The sequence below is a fragment of the Triturus cristatus genome, chromosome 8 (genome assembly GCF_964204655.1).
Source record: "Triturus cristatus chromosome 8, aTriCri1.1, whole genome shotgun sequence".
NCBI classification, from domain to species: domain Eukaryota; kingdom Metazoa; phylum Chordata; class Amphibia; order Caudata; family Salamandridae; genus Triturus; species Triturus cristatus.
The window spans coordinates 456,041,543-456,056,596 of NC_140591.1; the positions used below are offsets into that span (position 1 = coordinate 456,041,543).

General features: G+C 51.8%; 1 protein-coding gene across 1 annotated transcript in view; it reads left to right on the forward strand.

Moving 5' to 3' along the window:
• Positions 1 to 15,054, forward strand: part of RB1 (RB transcriptional corepressor 1) — a 1,278,597-nt gene that overhangs the window by 296,784 nt on the left and 966,759 nt on the right. The window contains exon 10 of the mRNA XM_085621884.1: positions 10,035 to 10,144. Within this exon, the coding sequence (XP_085478010.1) occupies positions 10,035 to 10,144 (110 nt within the window). The remainder of the gene's footprint in view (positions 1 to 10,034; positions 10,145 to 15,054) is intronic.

A 15,054-nucleotide genomic window follows, 5' to 3' on the forward strand; every position in this document is an offset into this window, starting at 1 on the left:
CTGGGACTGCCATGTTGACTTGGCAGGTGCACACACTTGCCAGTCCTTAAACCCTCCCTTTTCTACATATTAGTCACCCCTAAGGTAGGCCCAAGGTAGCCCTCCGGGCAGAGTGCATTGTATGTTAAAGGTAGGACATGCCCTGATGTGTGTGGCATGTCCTGATAGTGAATTACTGCCAATTTCGTTTTTTACTATTGCAAGGCTACCTGTTCCAATAGGACAGAATGGGGAGTTTGTTTATAACATCTTATAAACATAACTGACCCTGGGAACAAGATAGAAAAGTGAATTTTAGTATGGCTGAACTCAGAATGTTAAAGTGCATCTTTTAGTGAGGGTGATTTTTACATTCTGTGTTTGAAAATACCACTTTTAGAAAGTAGGTATTTTCTTGCCTAACAATCCAGTGTACCTCTGCTAGGTTTGTGAATTGTATGTCTGGCTTTTGGATGACAGGGGATGGAGAGGGACAGCGGCTCCAGAAGTCTGATGAGTCAGGGCTAGGCTGAATAGGCCTGGTCTGCATTTGGAGTGGTGGGAGGAGTAGCACCTTCACCTGAATAGGACTGTGCCTGCCTTACACAATGACGGCTCAGCCCCCCTGTGGTGTGTCTGGAGCCAGGGCTAACACTGACAATGGCGGTTGTTGTGCCCTTGAAAAGTGCCCCACAGAACTGGATTTGGCTGGGTACAGACACTCTCTGCCTTCAGAGAACAAAGGATTTTTGTGTATAACAAGAGGGGCCCAGACCCAGACTTTTAGATCACTTCTGGGAATCAAGAGAAACCTTTGCCAAGGAGAAGAGCCGGAGAAGCTGAGGAGGAATACTACCCCTGTGCTGTTTGTTGTCTGGGATTGGCCTGCAATGGCTGCTTGCTGCCAAGGAAAGGAGAAAAGGACTTTGCTGTTTGCTTTGTCATCTTGAGGAAGATCTCCAAGGGCCTGAAACTGACCTTGCCTCCTGTTCTGAAGTCTCAGGGTCACAAAGACTTCATCCCTTCTGTCTCTCTGCATCTGGACTTGCTGTTTCAGCTGCTACAGAAGGAAATTTCAACACCGGTGCCAGCAAGCGACGCCGTAACCTGCACCGAAGCTGTGGGCACCGCTCGTGAAGAGCACGACGCACCGCCCCGACTTGAACCGTGGGCCGAACGCCTGCTGACGCCGTGCCGCACCGACTCCGAAGCAGTCATCGAGGCCGCTGCCTGCACCGGAGCCGAGGACACCGCTCGTGGCGTCCACGATGCACCGTCCAGACTCGCACTGCATTCCTGACTTCAACGACGCCGGTGCTTCATCAACGCGGAGCCGATCCTCGGCGTGGGTGACTCCCGAATTGCATCGACATCGTACCGTCGTAAGGAACCGACGTCTCGCCGCCATTCATGATGTCACCTCCCCGACACAGTAAGGAACCGACATCTGACCTCCTCTGCGCTGCAGTAAGGAACAGAGGCATCACCTCCTCTGGGGTCATAAAGGAACAGACGCCGCAGGCGCCGTGCACCGTCTTTGCTTTCATCAATTCCAGGATACTGTTGTTTGTGGGTCTGCTTGACTCCGGGCCCGATGCCGCGCACCTCGCGGTCGGCGCCGTACTTTGGGATTTTCATCTGTTACGACTTCGTAATAACTCCAGGTGGAGTTATGTGTTGACCTGGAGTTCTATGTTGCTTCAAGCTTTATTTGAGTGAATAACCTATTTTTAAGGCTATCTTGATAACTGTATTGTGGATTTTTGTTGTTTGGTCTTGTTTTCGTTTAGATAAAGGTTACTTATTTTACTAAACTGGTGTGGTATTCATTTGTAGTGTTTCCACTGTATTACTGTATGTGTTCACAAATGCTTTACACACTGCCTATGAGATAAGCCTGTCTGCTCGTGCCAAGCTACCAAGGGGGTGAGCAGGGGTTATTTTAGGAGTGTATCCCCTTATCCTGACTAGAAGCAAGGGCCCCTATTTGGACAAAGGTACCTACCTCTGCCAACTAGAGACCCCCAATTCTAACACTCCCTATGTGTGTTTACTTTGTACAAGAGGTAAACCGTGTCTCTGAAGCGCACAGGCAAGGACAGCACCAATAGGAACATGAATAAAGGACGAAAAGTTGTGCATGTTCTTTGACAGTAGAAACTGTCTCCTTCGGGTGAGCCCTAGCAAGGTTTCATAGACCCCACCCCCTCTCCGTTATACCACACCCAATCATCCACATACGCTTGCAGGGGTGACACTTCTCTCGTTTGGGAACATTTTTGACCAGATGGTAAGAAGCACAGAAGCATCTCTGTATTGGGGTGGAGTAGTGTCGTGGGGTGGGAGTGTTTACGGGGAGAGGGGGACATTGGCTGTCACAATTAAAACTAGCATGGTCAAAGCCAATGGGTATGGCTTAAATGTGGCAACACATGTAAACACAATCATTCCTAAATGCTGTATACATGTGTTGCAGGCACAAATGCTGTTTATCACATTAAAACCTACTGTATTGGCTTTGTCAGTGCTGGGCAAAAAGTAGCAGAAATTGATTTCTTTTTATATAGAATGTATATAGAAGTGACTGAAAGTGACAATCAGCATGATGATGGAATGTACTTTTCAGATGTTACATAGTGTGTCATGCACTCAAGTAGGAGCACTTAAAGGCAGAATGATAGGTCAAGCAGCCAATAACATGAAGTGATGGGGTAATACTCTTTTTGGTTAAGCCAAAGTCCACTCTGTTTATATTTTAGAGAATTGGTTCACAGTTCATCTTTTTTTTTTTTTGTTTTTTTTTTTTTTGAAAACCTTTATTTCGAAATTCAGGACACAGCTATTCAGCCGACAGCCCGAAGGTTCGGCAGCATTGCAGGTTAGATACAGTAATGTGTCCCCGATACAGTACGATGAGTAATGCAAAGGTCCAATTTTAAGTAAACACAGAAAAAACACACAACAAACCCCAGCAAGGCAGAAACATTGAAATCCCATGGCGAGAGCCTCCAGGGGAGGCAGGACCCCACTCATCTACTAAGTATAAGACTGTGTGCGGAGGAAGAAGGGGAACAGCAGAGGCCCAGAACAGTTACCAAAACCAAACTGTGCTGGAAGATAGGTCAGGGGGAAAGCTGTTCCTCGGGAGGTTCCAGATCCGGGGCAAGACATATTCCCCCCCTGTATTGGTTCCACCGCCCCCAGATGGCATGCCACTTCCGGGGGCGACCTCTAGAGCAGTAGACCGTCTTCTCCCTAAACATGCTCCAATCCATGTTCTCCTTCCACGCGGTCAGTGTAGGGGGTCCCGAGGAGCCCCATAATCGCGCGATATCCCTTTTTGCTACCATGTTACCCAGAGTCACCCATTGGGTCTGCGCCTCATCGAGATCAGTGGGCCCCCAGACGTTCAGGAGGCAGCACCGCGCCTCCGGCTGTACCACAATGCCCGTCACCTCCCCCATAACTGCATGGACTCTCCTCCAGAACTCCACAATGACGCCACATTCCCAGATGATGTGCAGGAAAGTACCCACCATACCACATCCCCTTCTACACAGGCCGTCCTCCGAGAATCCCATGTGGACCAGCCTTGGCCCCGTAACATACACCCGGTGCAGTATTTTAAGCTGCACCAGCCTCAGACGCGACGGGATCGCAACCTCCTTAGGCGAAGAAACCGCTGACTGCCAGTCCTCGTTATCCAACTCGAGGCCATCCCTGGTCCACTGTTCTCTCAGCCCCAATAGCAAGTCTGCCCGGACGTTTATCAACTTCTTATATATGAGCGAAATCGTGCTCTCGGGCATATGACCATCAAGGACTCGGTCCTCAAGGGGAGAGGACTCCGGCACCTTCTCACCCTCCACAAGGACTGATCGGAGGGCGTGACGCAGCTGGATATACCTAAAATACTCAGAAGGCCCTAGCTCAAACTCAGTCTGCAACTCCTCGAAGGACTTTACCCTCCCCTTATGCAGCACATCTCCTACCTTGGATATACCTATCAGGTCCCACTTATCAAAGCCCTTCGTGTGCCAGAGTCTTCCCAACCTTTCCGATTCAAACAATGGGGTAGCGAGGGTGAGCCTATCCTTCCAGCCCAGCGAGTCGGTCGCCATCTTCCATACGCGCACCGCCACACCTGTGGGCCCCGTGAGGGACGAGTCTAGGGACCGCAAATACAACGCCCTGTAGTAGTTGCCTCCGCGCAGCAGCCACCTATCCATGGCATACCCAGGGCTAAGGGCAGGGCCGTAAAACCCATGGTTGATCGCGCTCAGCTGCGTGGCCCAATAGTACCGTCGGATGTCTGGGAGCGCAATGCCCCCATCGTACCATGGGAACGTCAACTTTGAAATAGCTATTCGCGGCCGCCCATCCCACAGCAACGTCCTTTGGAGGCCTTCGACCTCCCGAAAGTATTTGGCCGGTACCCAGTCCAAGGTGTTCTGGAGGGCGTAGAGGAAGCGGGGAAGGGACATCATTTTGAACAGGGCCGCACGCCCAACAAGGGAGAGCGGCAGCCTCCGCCAACCTTCAACATCTCGCCTCAAGCGTGCCAAGGGGGGGAGTAGGTTCCTCTCATAGCGCACAACAGGATCCATGGATATAAAAATCCCCAAATACACAAAACCTTGCTGGGCAACCTGTATCGGACATGTTCTAGGGATCGGTGGGACCTCGCCACTAAGAACGTACAAGTACGATTTGCCCCAATTAATCACAAGCCCCGAGTTCCTACCGAACGATGCGAGTACATCACAGACCACTATAAGTGACTTCTTCGGTGAGGCAAGATACAACAGGATATCGTCGGCATAAAGCGAAATACGATCCTCGTGATCAGGCGACCACCTAAGGCCCCGTATATCCGGGTGCCAACGTATCCACGCAGCCAACGGTTCAAGGGCGAGGGCGAACAACAGAGGCGACAGGGGGCAGCCCTGCCGAGTACCCCTACCAAGCTGAAACGGAGTAGATGCCCGACCATTCACCACAACATTCGCTAGTGGCCCCTCGTACAGCAACCGGACCCAACTCACAAACCCGCGACCGAAACCAAACTTGGCCAGCACGGCCCATAAGTATGCCCACTCCACCGTGTCAAAGGCCATCGTGGCATCAAGAGATGCCACAACAGCCGGTTCACGCAGCGTGCCCGCCCTGGCGATGACGCCATGAAGACGCCTAAGGTTCAATGCTGTGTTTCGGTGCGGGATAAAGCCAGATTGATCCGGGTGGACCAGATCGCCAAGTACCCTAATCAGACGGGTAGCCAGGAGTTTGGCCAGAATTTTCGGCTCAGCGTTGAGGAGTGAAATGGGCCGATAGGAGGCGCATCTATCTCGGGGTTTACCCTCTTTGTGTATGACCACGATCGAAGCCAGCCGCTGATCCAACGGAAGGATCCCATCTCCCTGCGCCTCCAAAAGCATGGCGCGCAGGTGAGGGGCGACCCTATCCGGGAACAGTTTGTACAGATCGATCGGCAGTCCGTTCGGTCCAGAGGCCTTACCCGAATTCAACGCGCGAATCGCCCCCGCCACCTCATCGACCGTGATGTCGCCATCCAAATCTTCCCTATCTATGTCAGAGAGGCAGGGCAACTCGATATCACGGAGGAGATCAGTCGAGTCTTCGGGCGGCCTGTCCGACACAGAGGAATAAACCCTATGAAAATACTCCGCGAAACACTCCACAATCCCCTCAGGTTCCACAATCGCCTCTCCCCCCTCTCCAATCAACTCTGGCACCACCCTATTGACCCGTTTCTTCCTGTCCAGCCACACCAGGAGTTTCCCTGCCTTATCTCCAACATCATACAGACGGCCCTGTTGTTCCCTGCTAAGGGTCTTGGCGGCTTCCGTCACCAGGTCCCTATACTCCGCCTGCTTCAAGCAAAGCTCATGCAATGAGGACTCTGTGACCTCCTCCTCCATATCCCCCTCAAGGGCCGCAATCTCCTCCTCCACTTGCCGCACTTCGCAATCCCTCCGATTCTTGGCAGTCACCACCAGGGAGAGGGCCTCCCCCCGAAGCACGGTCTTAAAAGCTTCCCACAGCGAGATCGCCGAGTCCACGGTTCCCAGATTGTCCTTAAAGTAATTATCTACCTTCTTTACCAGGGCACTGCGCATCTTGGGGTCTCGGAAATACCATGGGTTAATGCGGGCCACCCTCCCTCCTCCCTCCCGACCGAGATCCAGCCGGATCCACACTGGCGAGTGATCAGAGATACCACGTGCCATGTGCCTCGCCTCGGATATCAACGAGGCATGTGCGGCCAGAGTGAGCAGGTAGTCAATCCTGGAGAGGCTACCATGCGCCCCGGAGTGAAACGTGTATTGACTCTGTGTGGGGTGCCGGAGCCTCCAGCAGTCTATCAGGCCAAATGTGTCCAGGAGGTCTGGAAGCCATTTCTGAGCCCCCCCTGTGTCCCTGGGCGGGTATCTATCCAGCAGTCCGGAGCCCACAGCGTTGAAATCCCCTCCCACTACCAGCATGCCCCCCGGGAGAGTCAGCAAAGCCCTGCCCAATTCAGCAAATGTGGCGGCCTGCAGGGCCGGCGGGACATAAACCGAAACCAAAACCAAAGTCCTTCCTTCCCACCGCCCCGCCACCGCCACAAACCTCCCCCTATCGTCAACAATGGTGGAGTCCACCTCAAAAGGCAGTGATGCTCTAACGAGGATGCCCACACCCCTGGACCCAGAAGAGAATCCCGAGTGTGCAATGAATTTATACCCCTTCCTATTTAGGGCATAGCACGTATTGCCTATGAGATGCGTCTCCTGCAGCAGTACAACGTCTGGCATTGAGCGTTTCAGAAATTGCAAAACAATCCCCCTCTTAATGCGATCCCCCAAACCATTAACATTCCAGCTTATAACACTTAGGCCTCTACCCCCCATCCTCAAACGGAAAGAGGCCCACCCCCCACCCGAGGCGCCACCATGGAACAACCCTGAGGATAATCATCATGCCTTGCAGAAATAAACCCCCCAACAACAAATTCAAACTCCCCATAACTCCCCCCACCCTGCACCCCTGCTGCAGCTTAAAAAGCCCCCCCAACTTGCAGTGTGCCTGTCGCCCTACAAAAACAAAAATCTACAAAAAGTACCCCAAGGGAGGAAAAGAGCACCCCTCGTCCTCCCGCAACCCTCCACAGTTACTGCACACTGTTCAAATCTTCAAATATGGTCAAATCAAGTCAGGCCGGCTGTGAGATATCAGCCCTGTCCATCCCGGCCACTGTCTCCATGCTCAGCTGTGTCGTCCCCGGTCCGTCGCCGGGGCAAAGCGTCCAGCCATTCGTCGGCCATAACAGGAGAGTCAAAAAAGAATGTCCGATCTTCATGCACCACCCGTAGTCTGGCGGGGAAAAGCATGGCATATTTTAGGTCCCGTTCCCGAAGTCTTCGCTTCACCCCCAGGAAGCTCTGTCTCTGTCTCTGCACCTGCTGGGTGAAGTCCGGATAAAAATTCACCGACGCATTCTGGAAGGGGACTGGGCCCGTCACCCTCGAAGCTTGCAGGATAGCGTCCCGATCTCGAAAATGAAAGAGCCGGGCGACAATCGGCCGCGGCGGGGCACCCGCCTTGGGCCGTCCGCCCGGCACTCTATGGGCCCTTTCCACCGCAAAAAACTTTCCAAGGCCCTTAGGCTTCAGATGATTGAGGACCAAATCTTCCACCAGCAGGTCCACCGAAGCCTCATCTGAGGACTCCGGGACCCCGATGACGCGCACGTTGTTGCGCCTGGACCGGCTCTCGAAGTCCTCCAGCCGGCGGGCGGCGAGGTCACTCTCGGCCCTCAGCTTCCGGACCTCGTTCTGCAGATCCGCAACCTCATCAGTGAGGCCCGTGGTCTTGTGGTCCAGGTCCTTAACGCGTTCGTTTGTCTTGCCCAGGTCCGAGCGGATCAAGTTGACATCCACCAGGATGGCATCCACCTTATGCGCCAGGGCCTCGAATTGCCTCCCCATCGAGGTCTGCATCCCATCAAGCGCGCCCATGACATCCTGCAGGGAGAGCTCCGGTGTCCCAGGCGAGTCCTCCTTCTGGGCATCCGGCGCCTGGCTCGATCCACTCGGCGATGTCTTCAGGAGGGCGTAGCGGTCCATACTGTTGACTTGGGAATACGTTCCCCGCCTGGTTGACTTAGTCTTCAGCCGATCACCTTCTGCCTTGCCCGACATAATGGACTCCAGGCAGTCCAATGCAGTGAAGACCGTCCCCTCTCAGAGAGAGGTATAAAGAGTGAGCAGGTCCGCCTTGTTCTGCCAAAATAGCCCACCGAGCGTCCCCGGGGTTATAAAGCCACCCAGAGCACTACAGTGTCCGGGCAGACAAAGGAAACGAAACCGAAAGTGAAAGAGCGAGGGCCTCCGTCCGACAGTTCACACCTCACCAGGCCGTTGTCGATCAACTAGGAGTCGGGCATCCTGCCAACTCCAGCCCCTGACATCTCCGGGAGTTAGGCCGCAATCTTACGCCAGTCATAAGTCCGGTTCCCGATGGGCGATCCGACCGCAGGCAGCATCAATCGCCTCCCTGGCAACTCAGCAACACGTTGCCATGCATACCATCAGGATTGGAGACAGGATAGTCGACGGAGGGCGCGAGGGTCTCGGGAGCTCTAAGCTCACGCGGCCATCTTGGTCAAGCGCTAGGCTCCTCCTTCACAGTTCATCTTGCAGATACCTGTGCCTTCAAGCCACACCTGAAAAAGGCCCCTAACCCTGAATGACCTAAAGCACCATCAATTAATCTTCCGAATGACCTGGTATGAGAGGGAAGCAGTCACCCTACAGTAGCTGAAGTGCATTTTGGAATGCATCTATTTCCAGCAGAGTCTTAGCACTGACCAATATTGAACGAAATGTGAAGAAGCACCACCTAGGGTGCTGAAGCAAAGACAACACCATGTGAGTCAGAATCACAAAGTGTTGGTATGGAGGCAAAGTGGGACTGTATGAGGCCATTGACCTCCACTGGGTATTTGATTCACGCACAGTGAGCATTGGAGGGAGGACAGAAGCTACCGTATGAGTACCAAAGGGAGGAATGGAAATAGTGGCAAAGCAAGGGTCCCCTGGGGCCCTACTGCAAGCTAGGAAAATGGGCCCCCAGGTCGTGAAATAGAAACCACAATTCTGGTGTGACAGTAGCTACGTCCCTGGATGGAGTGAGAGTGCGGGAGGCTTTACTAATCAGAGCTCCTAAGGGCAGACCAATTTGTGGATCATTTGGTGACATATGGGGACAACTCTTCTGAAATTTCTGGAAAGGGTGAGACCCGCTGAAGGCAATGAGGTGAGAGGGAAGTGTGATGGAAGGAACAACTCCAGAGTCATTAAAATATAGAATGCAAATTATTGTGCAGTAGTTTGTCCCACGTGAAGTAGATCGAGAATCCATCCTAGATGTAAATTGAGATGTGAATGGTATTGTCTCAATAGAGATTGCAAGGAAAAGGGGTGCGCCAAAGGTGGCACACCAAGGCATAATAATGAAAATGGTCTGTGATAGAGGAATATGTGTAAGAGCTTCTACTCAGACAGGTTCTGTTTGTTTATTTTTCCATACATGAAACTGTAAAGTGAAAAATGTATGAAAAGTGTTGTCCATTTCCATCTTAATTTGTTATTTACAATATGCTCCTCCAAGTTTTTTCTGTATTTTTCTTGCTTTACTTTTTATGCATTTTTCCCATCCTGACTTTCTTCAACGTTCTTTTTTATCCTTTCGCATGTTATACATTTTTGCTAACCATGTTAATTTGAATGCAGTTTACTTATTTGCCCTGGTCTTTAATAGTGCACATGAGAACTGGATTATCTATCGCATTATGGTGTTCAAATATTGCCGGAGTGCAGATTGATTTTAATACAAAATACACAGCCAAATGTTGAAAATAAAGAATTGATGTAAAAAATCTTCTACTACCATGCTTTAGTTTTGGTTCTTTTCTTTCTCCTCCAAACACATTGGAGGTTTAAGGTTTTAGATATATGTAAATAAACTCTGTAAACGATGTTTCTCTTTAGGAGCAAGTTCTTTCGAAGCAGTATGAAGATCTCTATTTTAAGAGTAAAGATCTAGATGCACGATTATTTCTAGATGATGATGAAACACTACATCCTAACATGCGTGGTTGGTAAGTTATTTTAATCCTTTTTAAACTCAAATTGTATTCATTTGCCTATAAAACTGATTTTGCTTTGTGATGCCTGCCTGTGACTGAAAATTAAAATTACACAAACCTCCTTTTTAAATACAGATTTTCAGGTTGGTTAGTCAACTAAAAAATGCTTAGTTGCGCAATTTAATTGAGTAGGTTTCCATCAGCAATGTAGATGGGCTATGTTTTATTGAATTCATTGTCCTAAATTTTGGCAATTTTGTAATCATGTGATGCTCTTTATGAATTAACAGTCATAGAAGAAGAAAATAAGACTTGAAACTGTGAGGTAAACAATACAAGTATATGTATCATAGTTCAAATCATAATAGAGGCTTGTGTGTTAATCTACCTCGAATGCTGCGCAGGAAGTCTTCCGTCAATGGGATGAGTCCTGGCTCAATCTCTTTGCCACTGCTGAGAACGCTCAATGTCAGCACATTTGTGTGTTGAAGGTCCCAAGAAGGCTTTCTCACTGAGACATATTCCGCCTAGAGTAAGTCACAGGGCTCTTGCATTACTTCCTATCTCTGCCTCACCTGCCCTTAGTTCTGAAGAAGATTAAGAATGATAGGGCCCAAGTCTTCCCAGTGGCTCCAGGCTTGGCCAGGAGAGTGTGGTACCTGAAACGTCTGGATATGAGCATCTGTCCTCCGATCAGACTGCTACTCCAGAGGGACCTTCTATTGCAGCAGCAGGTTAGGGTCCTACAGCTGGGTCTGCGCAATTTACATCTCCATGGGTGGAGATTGAATGGTGACAGTTGACTGCTTTTGACCTTCCTCCCGAAGTTGTGGATATCATCTTGGTGACCTTGCATTCGTCCACAAAATCTGTTCATGCTGGGATAAGTTTGTAGCATGCTTCAGTTCACGCCATAAGGACCGAATGCAAGCAAAGTTGTTGGATGTTTCACTTTTTACGCTGTTCATCTAGCACTAAATGCTTTTCAGCCTCCCCCCATAGAGAAAGTTGTCCTAGTCCGGACGGACAATGACAACTATGTACAAAAACGGGGGTGGGGAGGGGTACACTCTCTACAGTTGTCACACCTCTCTCAGACCATTTGGCATTGGGCAATACATCACAAAATTAATCTTCTGGCAGAACACCTTCCAGACATGCACAACCAATTTGCCGACCTCCTCATCAGGATGTGGCAACAAGTACACAAATGGGAACTTCATCCCCAGTTTCTCCTTCCATACTTCAAAAAATGTGGATTTTCCCAAATACCTCTTTGCCATAGCAGAGAACTCAAATTGCCCAAGCTTTGCCTCCAGATTCCCACACTATCTATCCAAAGTCAGTGGCCTATGGATGAACTGCTCAGGGATATTTGCTTACGCTTTTCTGCCTCTCCCTCTTCTTCCATTTCTGGTTCAGAAACTCAGGCAGACATCACTTATACTGATTCTAGTGGCTCCCACATGAGTTCGTCAACCATGGTTCACACACTACTAGAACTGTCAGTGGTTCCACACCAAAAACTGTACCTCACTGCCAACCTTCTGACACAGAACCGTGGAGAAGCCAGATATCCAGACCCCAAGGAGCCCAACCTAGCAATCTGACTCGCCAAGTCCTAGAATGTGGATACCTAAATCTACCACCGTATTGAATGACAGTTCTTAAAGAAGCAAGAAAACCTACCACTAGAGCATGTTATGCAGCTAAGTGGATAAGGTTTGTTCTATAGTGTAATAATAACACAATTGATCCACTAGATGCATCTATACAAAACATTATTTGCGATCTTTTGCATCTACAGCGAGTTGGCCTAGCCTACACATTGCGGCAGTAACTGCATATCTGCAAAACAGACAACATTTATCCTTATCCAAAGGTCCAGTAATTAAAGCTTTTGTGGAAGGCCTTAAAAGAATAATACCAACCAGGGTACCAACTCTCTGGAACCTTAACATTCTTCTCATAGCGAGCCAAGATGGCGGTCGCACTTTAAGAGTGCTCCGGCTCCTCTAGTATCTGCTGTCATCCTACCTTTCCTCCAGTGCAATTTTTCCAGCTTGGGGGGCGCCGACGCCCGTAGCAGTCCTGCCCCAAAACCGGTGCTGACTGAGACGGAAGATGCGGCCGGCGGAGACCCGTGTAGCGGCCCTAGTGGAGGTCAAATGGCGATGAAGTAGCCTGTACTGGTGGGGCTGGCCGTACGGGTGCCATGGGAAGCGCCACGCCAGAGCCCCAACTACATGACCGACTCCAGGGGCCTGCGAGTCTGACCCGCTGTCACCACTGCTGCTGGGCGCGGCTTTGGGGACCCACCAAGACCGCAACGTCTGAGAGAGCGCCCTGCGAGTGCGGCCGGGACGACCTGCTGTGGCGCCCCAGGTGAGGAGGGGACAGTCCGGGGCTCAGCGGAGCCGCTGCACTCCCATCAAATGCCTTAACATAGCCTAATGTGCACTGCGGTAGAGACGTCCGGCCTGCGGTTGGCGGGACACCTCGCCCTGTGTGAACCAGTGATAGGCGCCTGGGGTGAGCTTCTCGGTGCCGAATCCTGCTTCCTCCGGCCCTGAGTACCGATCGCTGACCTGCCTGTGAGCTGCGGGCCTGTTGGGCCTCCCACCCCCGGTCCGGCAGGCCCACGGACTGATGCGACCTCCTGGGTATCGGCACACCAGTGGGATCCTCCTGAGCTGTGGAGGCGACCAAGGCTGTCGACTCGTAATCAGCGGGACGCCTCCGGTGGGCCTGTTCAGCTTGCGGACCTTCCTCCTTGGGTCATTGATGTGGGGAGCAGGGGCTGACTGGCCCGCGATCTGCAGGAGTACACATCTGCCTGTGGGAGAGCTCCCTCCCCCCCACCACGCGAACCTCGACAGTGAAGGTGGGCTTGGACCGCTGGAGCAGCGGGGCTTCTATGCATCCCAGTGGCGGCGGTGAGTACCCCGAAGCTGCTGGCCCAAGGGCGCGGAGTACTTCTGTGTGAGATAGGGACTGCATCGGCCCGCGAACGGTGGGAGCCACTCTGAGGAATCTGAGACCCAGCATTAACCTGTAAGGGGGAGCTTGCCCGGAACCAGAGGCCTATTGAGAGGGGGAACACTACTGATCGACCCCTGACGACAACATGGCGAAGTTGATGGCACGTGCGGATCCGAGGGGCTTCCTCGATCCTTAATCCGTGCTCCCTGCATACAAGTGCCTACACACTCATGTCGTCGCCTGGGATGGGCTATCACTCGCCCCCCCCCCACCCCGGTCTAGACTCTCCTCTACTGGGGTCTCATGCTCCCTGCACACAGGACCGCCATGACGCACACTACAGGCGAGCTGAGAAGGAAACCATGACGGCCTAGGCCCTACGGGCTAGACCTGGCTACAAAGCTCTTCTGGGAACTGCGAGACCTCCCACCACGCTACACCAACCAACGTCCCAGGAACTTGAACAGAGACTGGCGGGGGGGGGGGGGGGGTCCAGACTGCCCCCTCTGGGAGACCGGACACCCATGGGGAAGGACAGAGGAACGAAACCCCCGTCGACCCAGACTATTATGGAGCAGTATGTGGTCAGTGGTCTGGGTCATGGTGAGCCCGCGCTCCCCGCGGTGACCTGGCTGAGATCCTGCAGGCCATCGAGGCATGTCAAGACTGCATGGAGACCAAGATTAGGGAGGTGTGGGTAGACATGGCCCCCATCCGCCAGGACCTCCGCAATGCAACTGCTCGCATCACAGAGATGGAGTCCGCCTTTTGGAGGTCGAAGACGATGTTTCAACTCTAAAGATGCTCGTCAAACAGGTGCTATCCCACATGCCTGATCTCCATAGACTGGCTGAAGATGCAAAAAAACGATCCTGTCCAGAACAACATCCGCCTGTTTTGCCTTCCTGAGGGCACAGAACTCTCACAAATGAACACCTTAGTCGAAGACTGGATCATGCCATGGATGTCCCCAAATGCCCTCTCCTCATGGATTGTGGTAGAACGGGCTCACCGTTCGCTTGCGCCCAGGCTGCCACCGGTAGCCCCGCACCAGTCAATAATTGCGAAGATCCTAAATTTCAGGAACTGCGATGCCATCCTGCAAGAAGCCTGCTCCTGATCTGAGCTATTCTTCAAGGATGCCAAAATTAATGTCTTCCCCGATTACACCAAGGAAGGGCTGGCCGAAAGAAGATCATACATTCATGTAAAGCAAAAGCTGCAGAACCTCAATCTGCCCTATAGACTCCTCTTTCTGGCCCGGCTCAAGGTGATTTTCCAAAATAGGTCATACTTTTTTGATACGCCGGAGGTTGCATGGACCTGGGTGACTGAGGAATGCACAAACCGTCCAGGGACGGCTCCCCCAGCTGACCCTCAGAAGGGGACACGTGTAGACTCACCTACGGGCTCACATGGGCGGCATGCCGGGTTTTGGAGAAGGCGCCACACCCGTGGAACGAAATCTGCCTCACCTGCTGCTCCCCCCCCCCGTGGGAAGAAGAGATTGGTTGCATCTCAGGACCCTTCACGACTCCCTGAAAATTCTGGTATCGGACCTGTCACCTGCAAAGGACTCCATTGACTCTCCAAAACCAACCTCTGACGACACCGACCTCTCACGCAGCCCCCAAATCTGACTTCAAGCACCACCACTAGTATTAACTTGAACTGAAGGAATGCCAATACTTAATTGTAGAGGGGCCCAACATGTTGCCCTTACACCACGCTTCAATAGTTAGTCTCTTCTCACTCAAACTCTCAGGTTATTGGGCGACAGATGCTTCAATTGGGGAAGTAAGGGGAGGGTGTTGGTTGGGTTTTTTGGTAGGGACTGTTCTCCCTGCTTTTGTTTGTGGTGTTCTTTTTCTCTGCAGCACTATGTACAAAATCAATGACATGCCCCCGGATGGCCCTCCTAATGAGCCTGAACACACCCA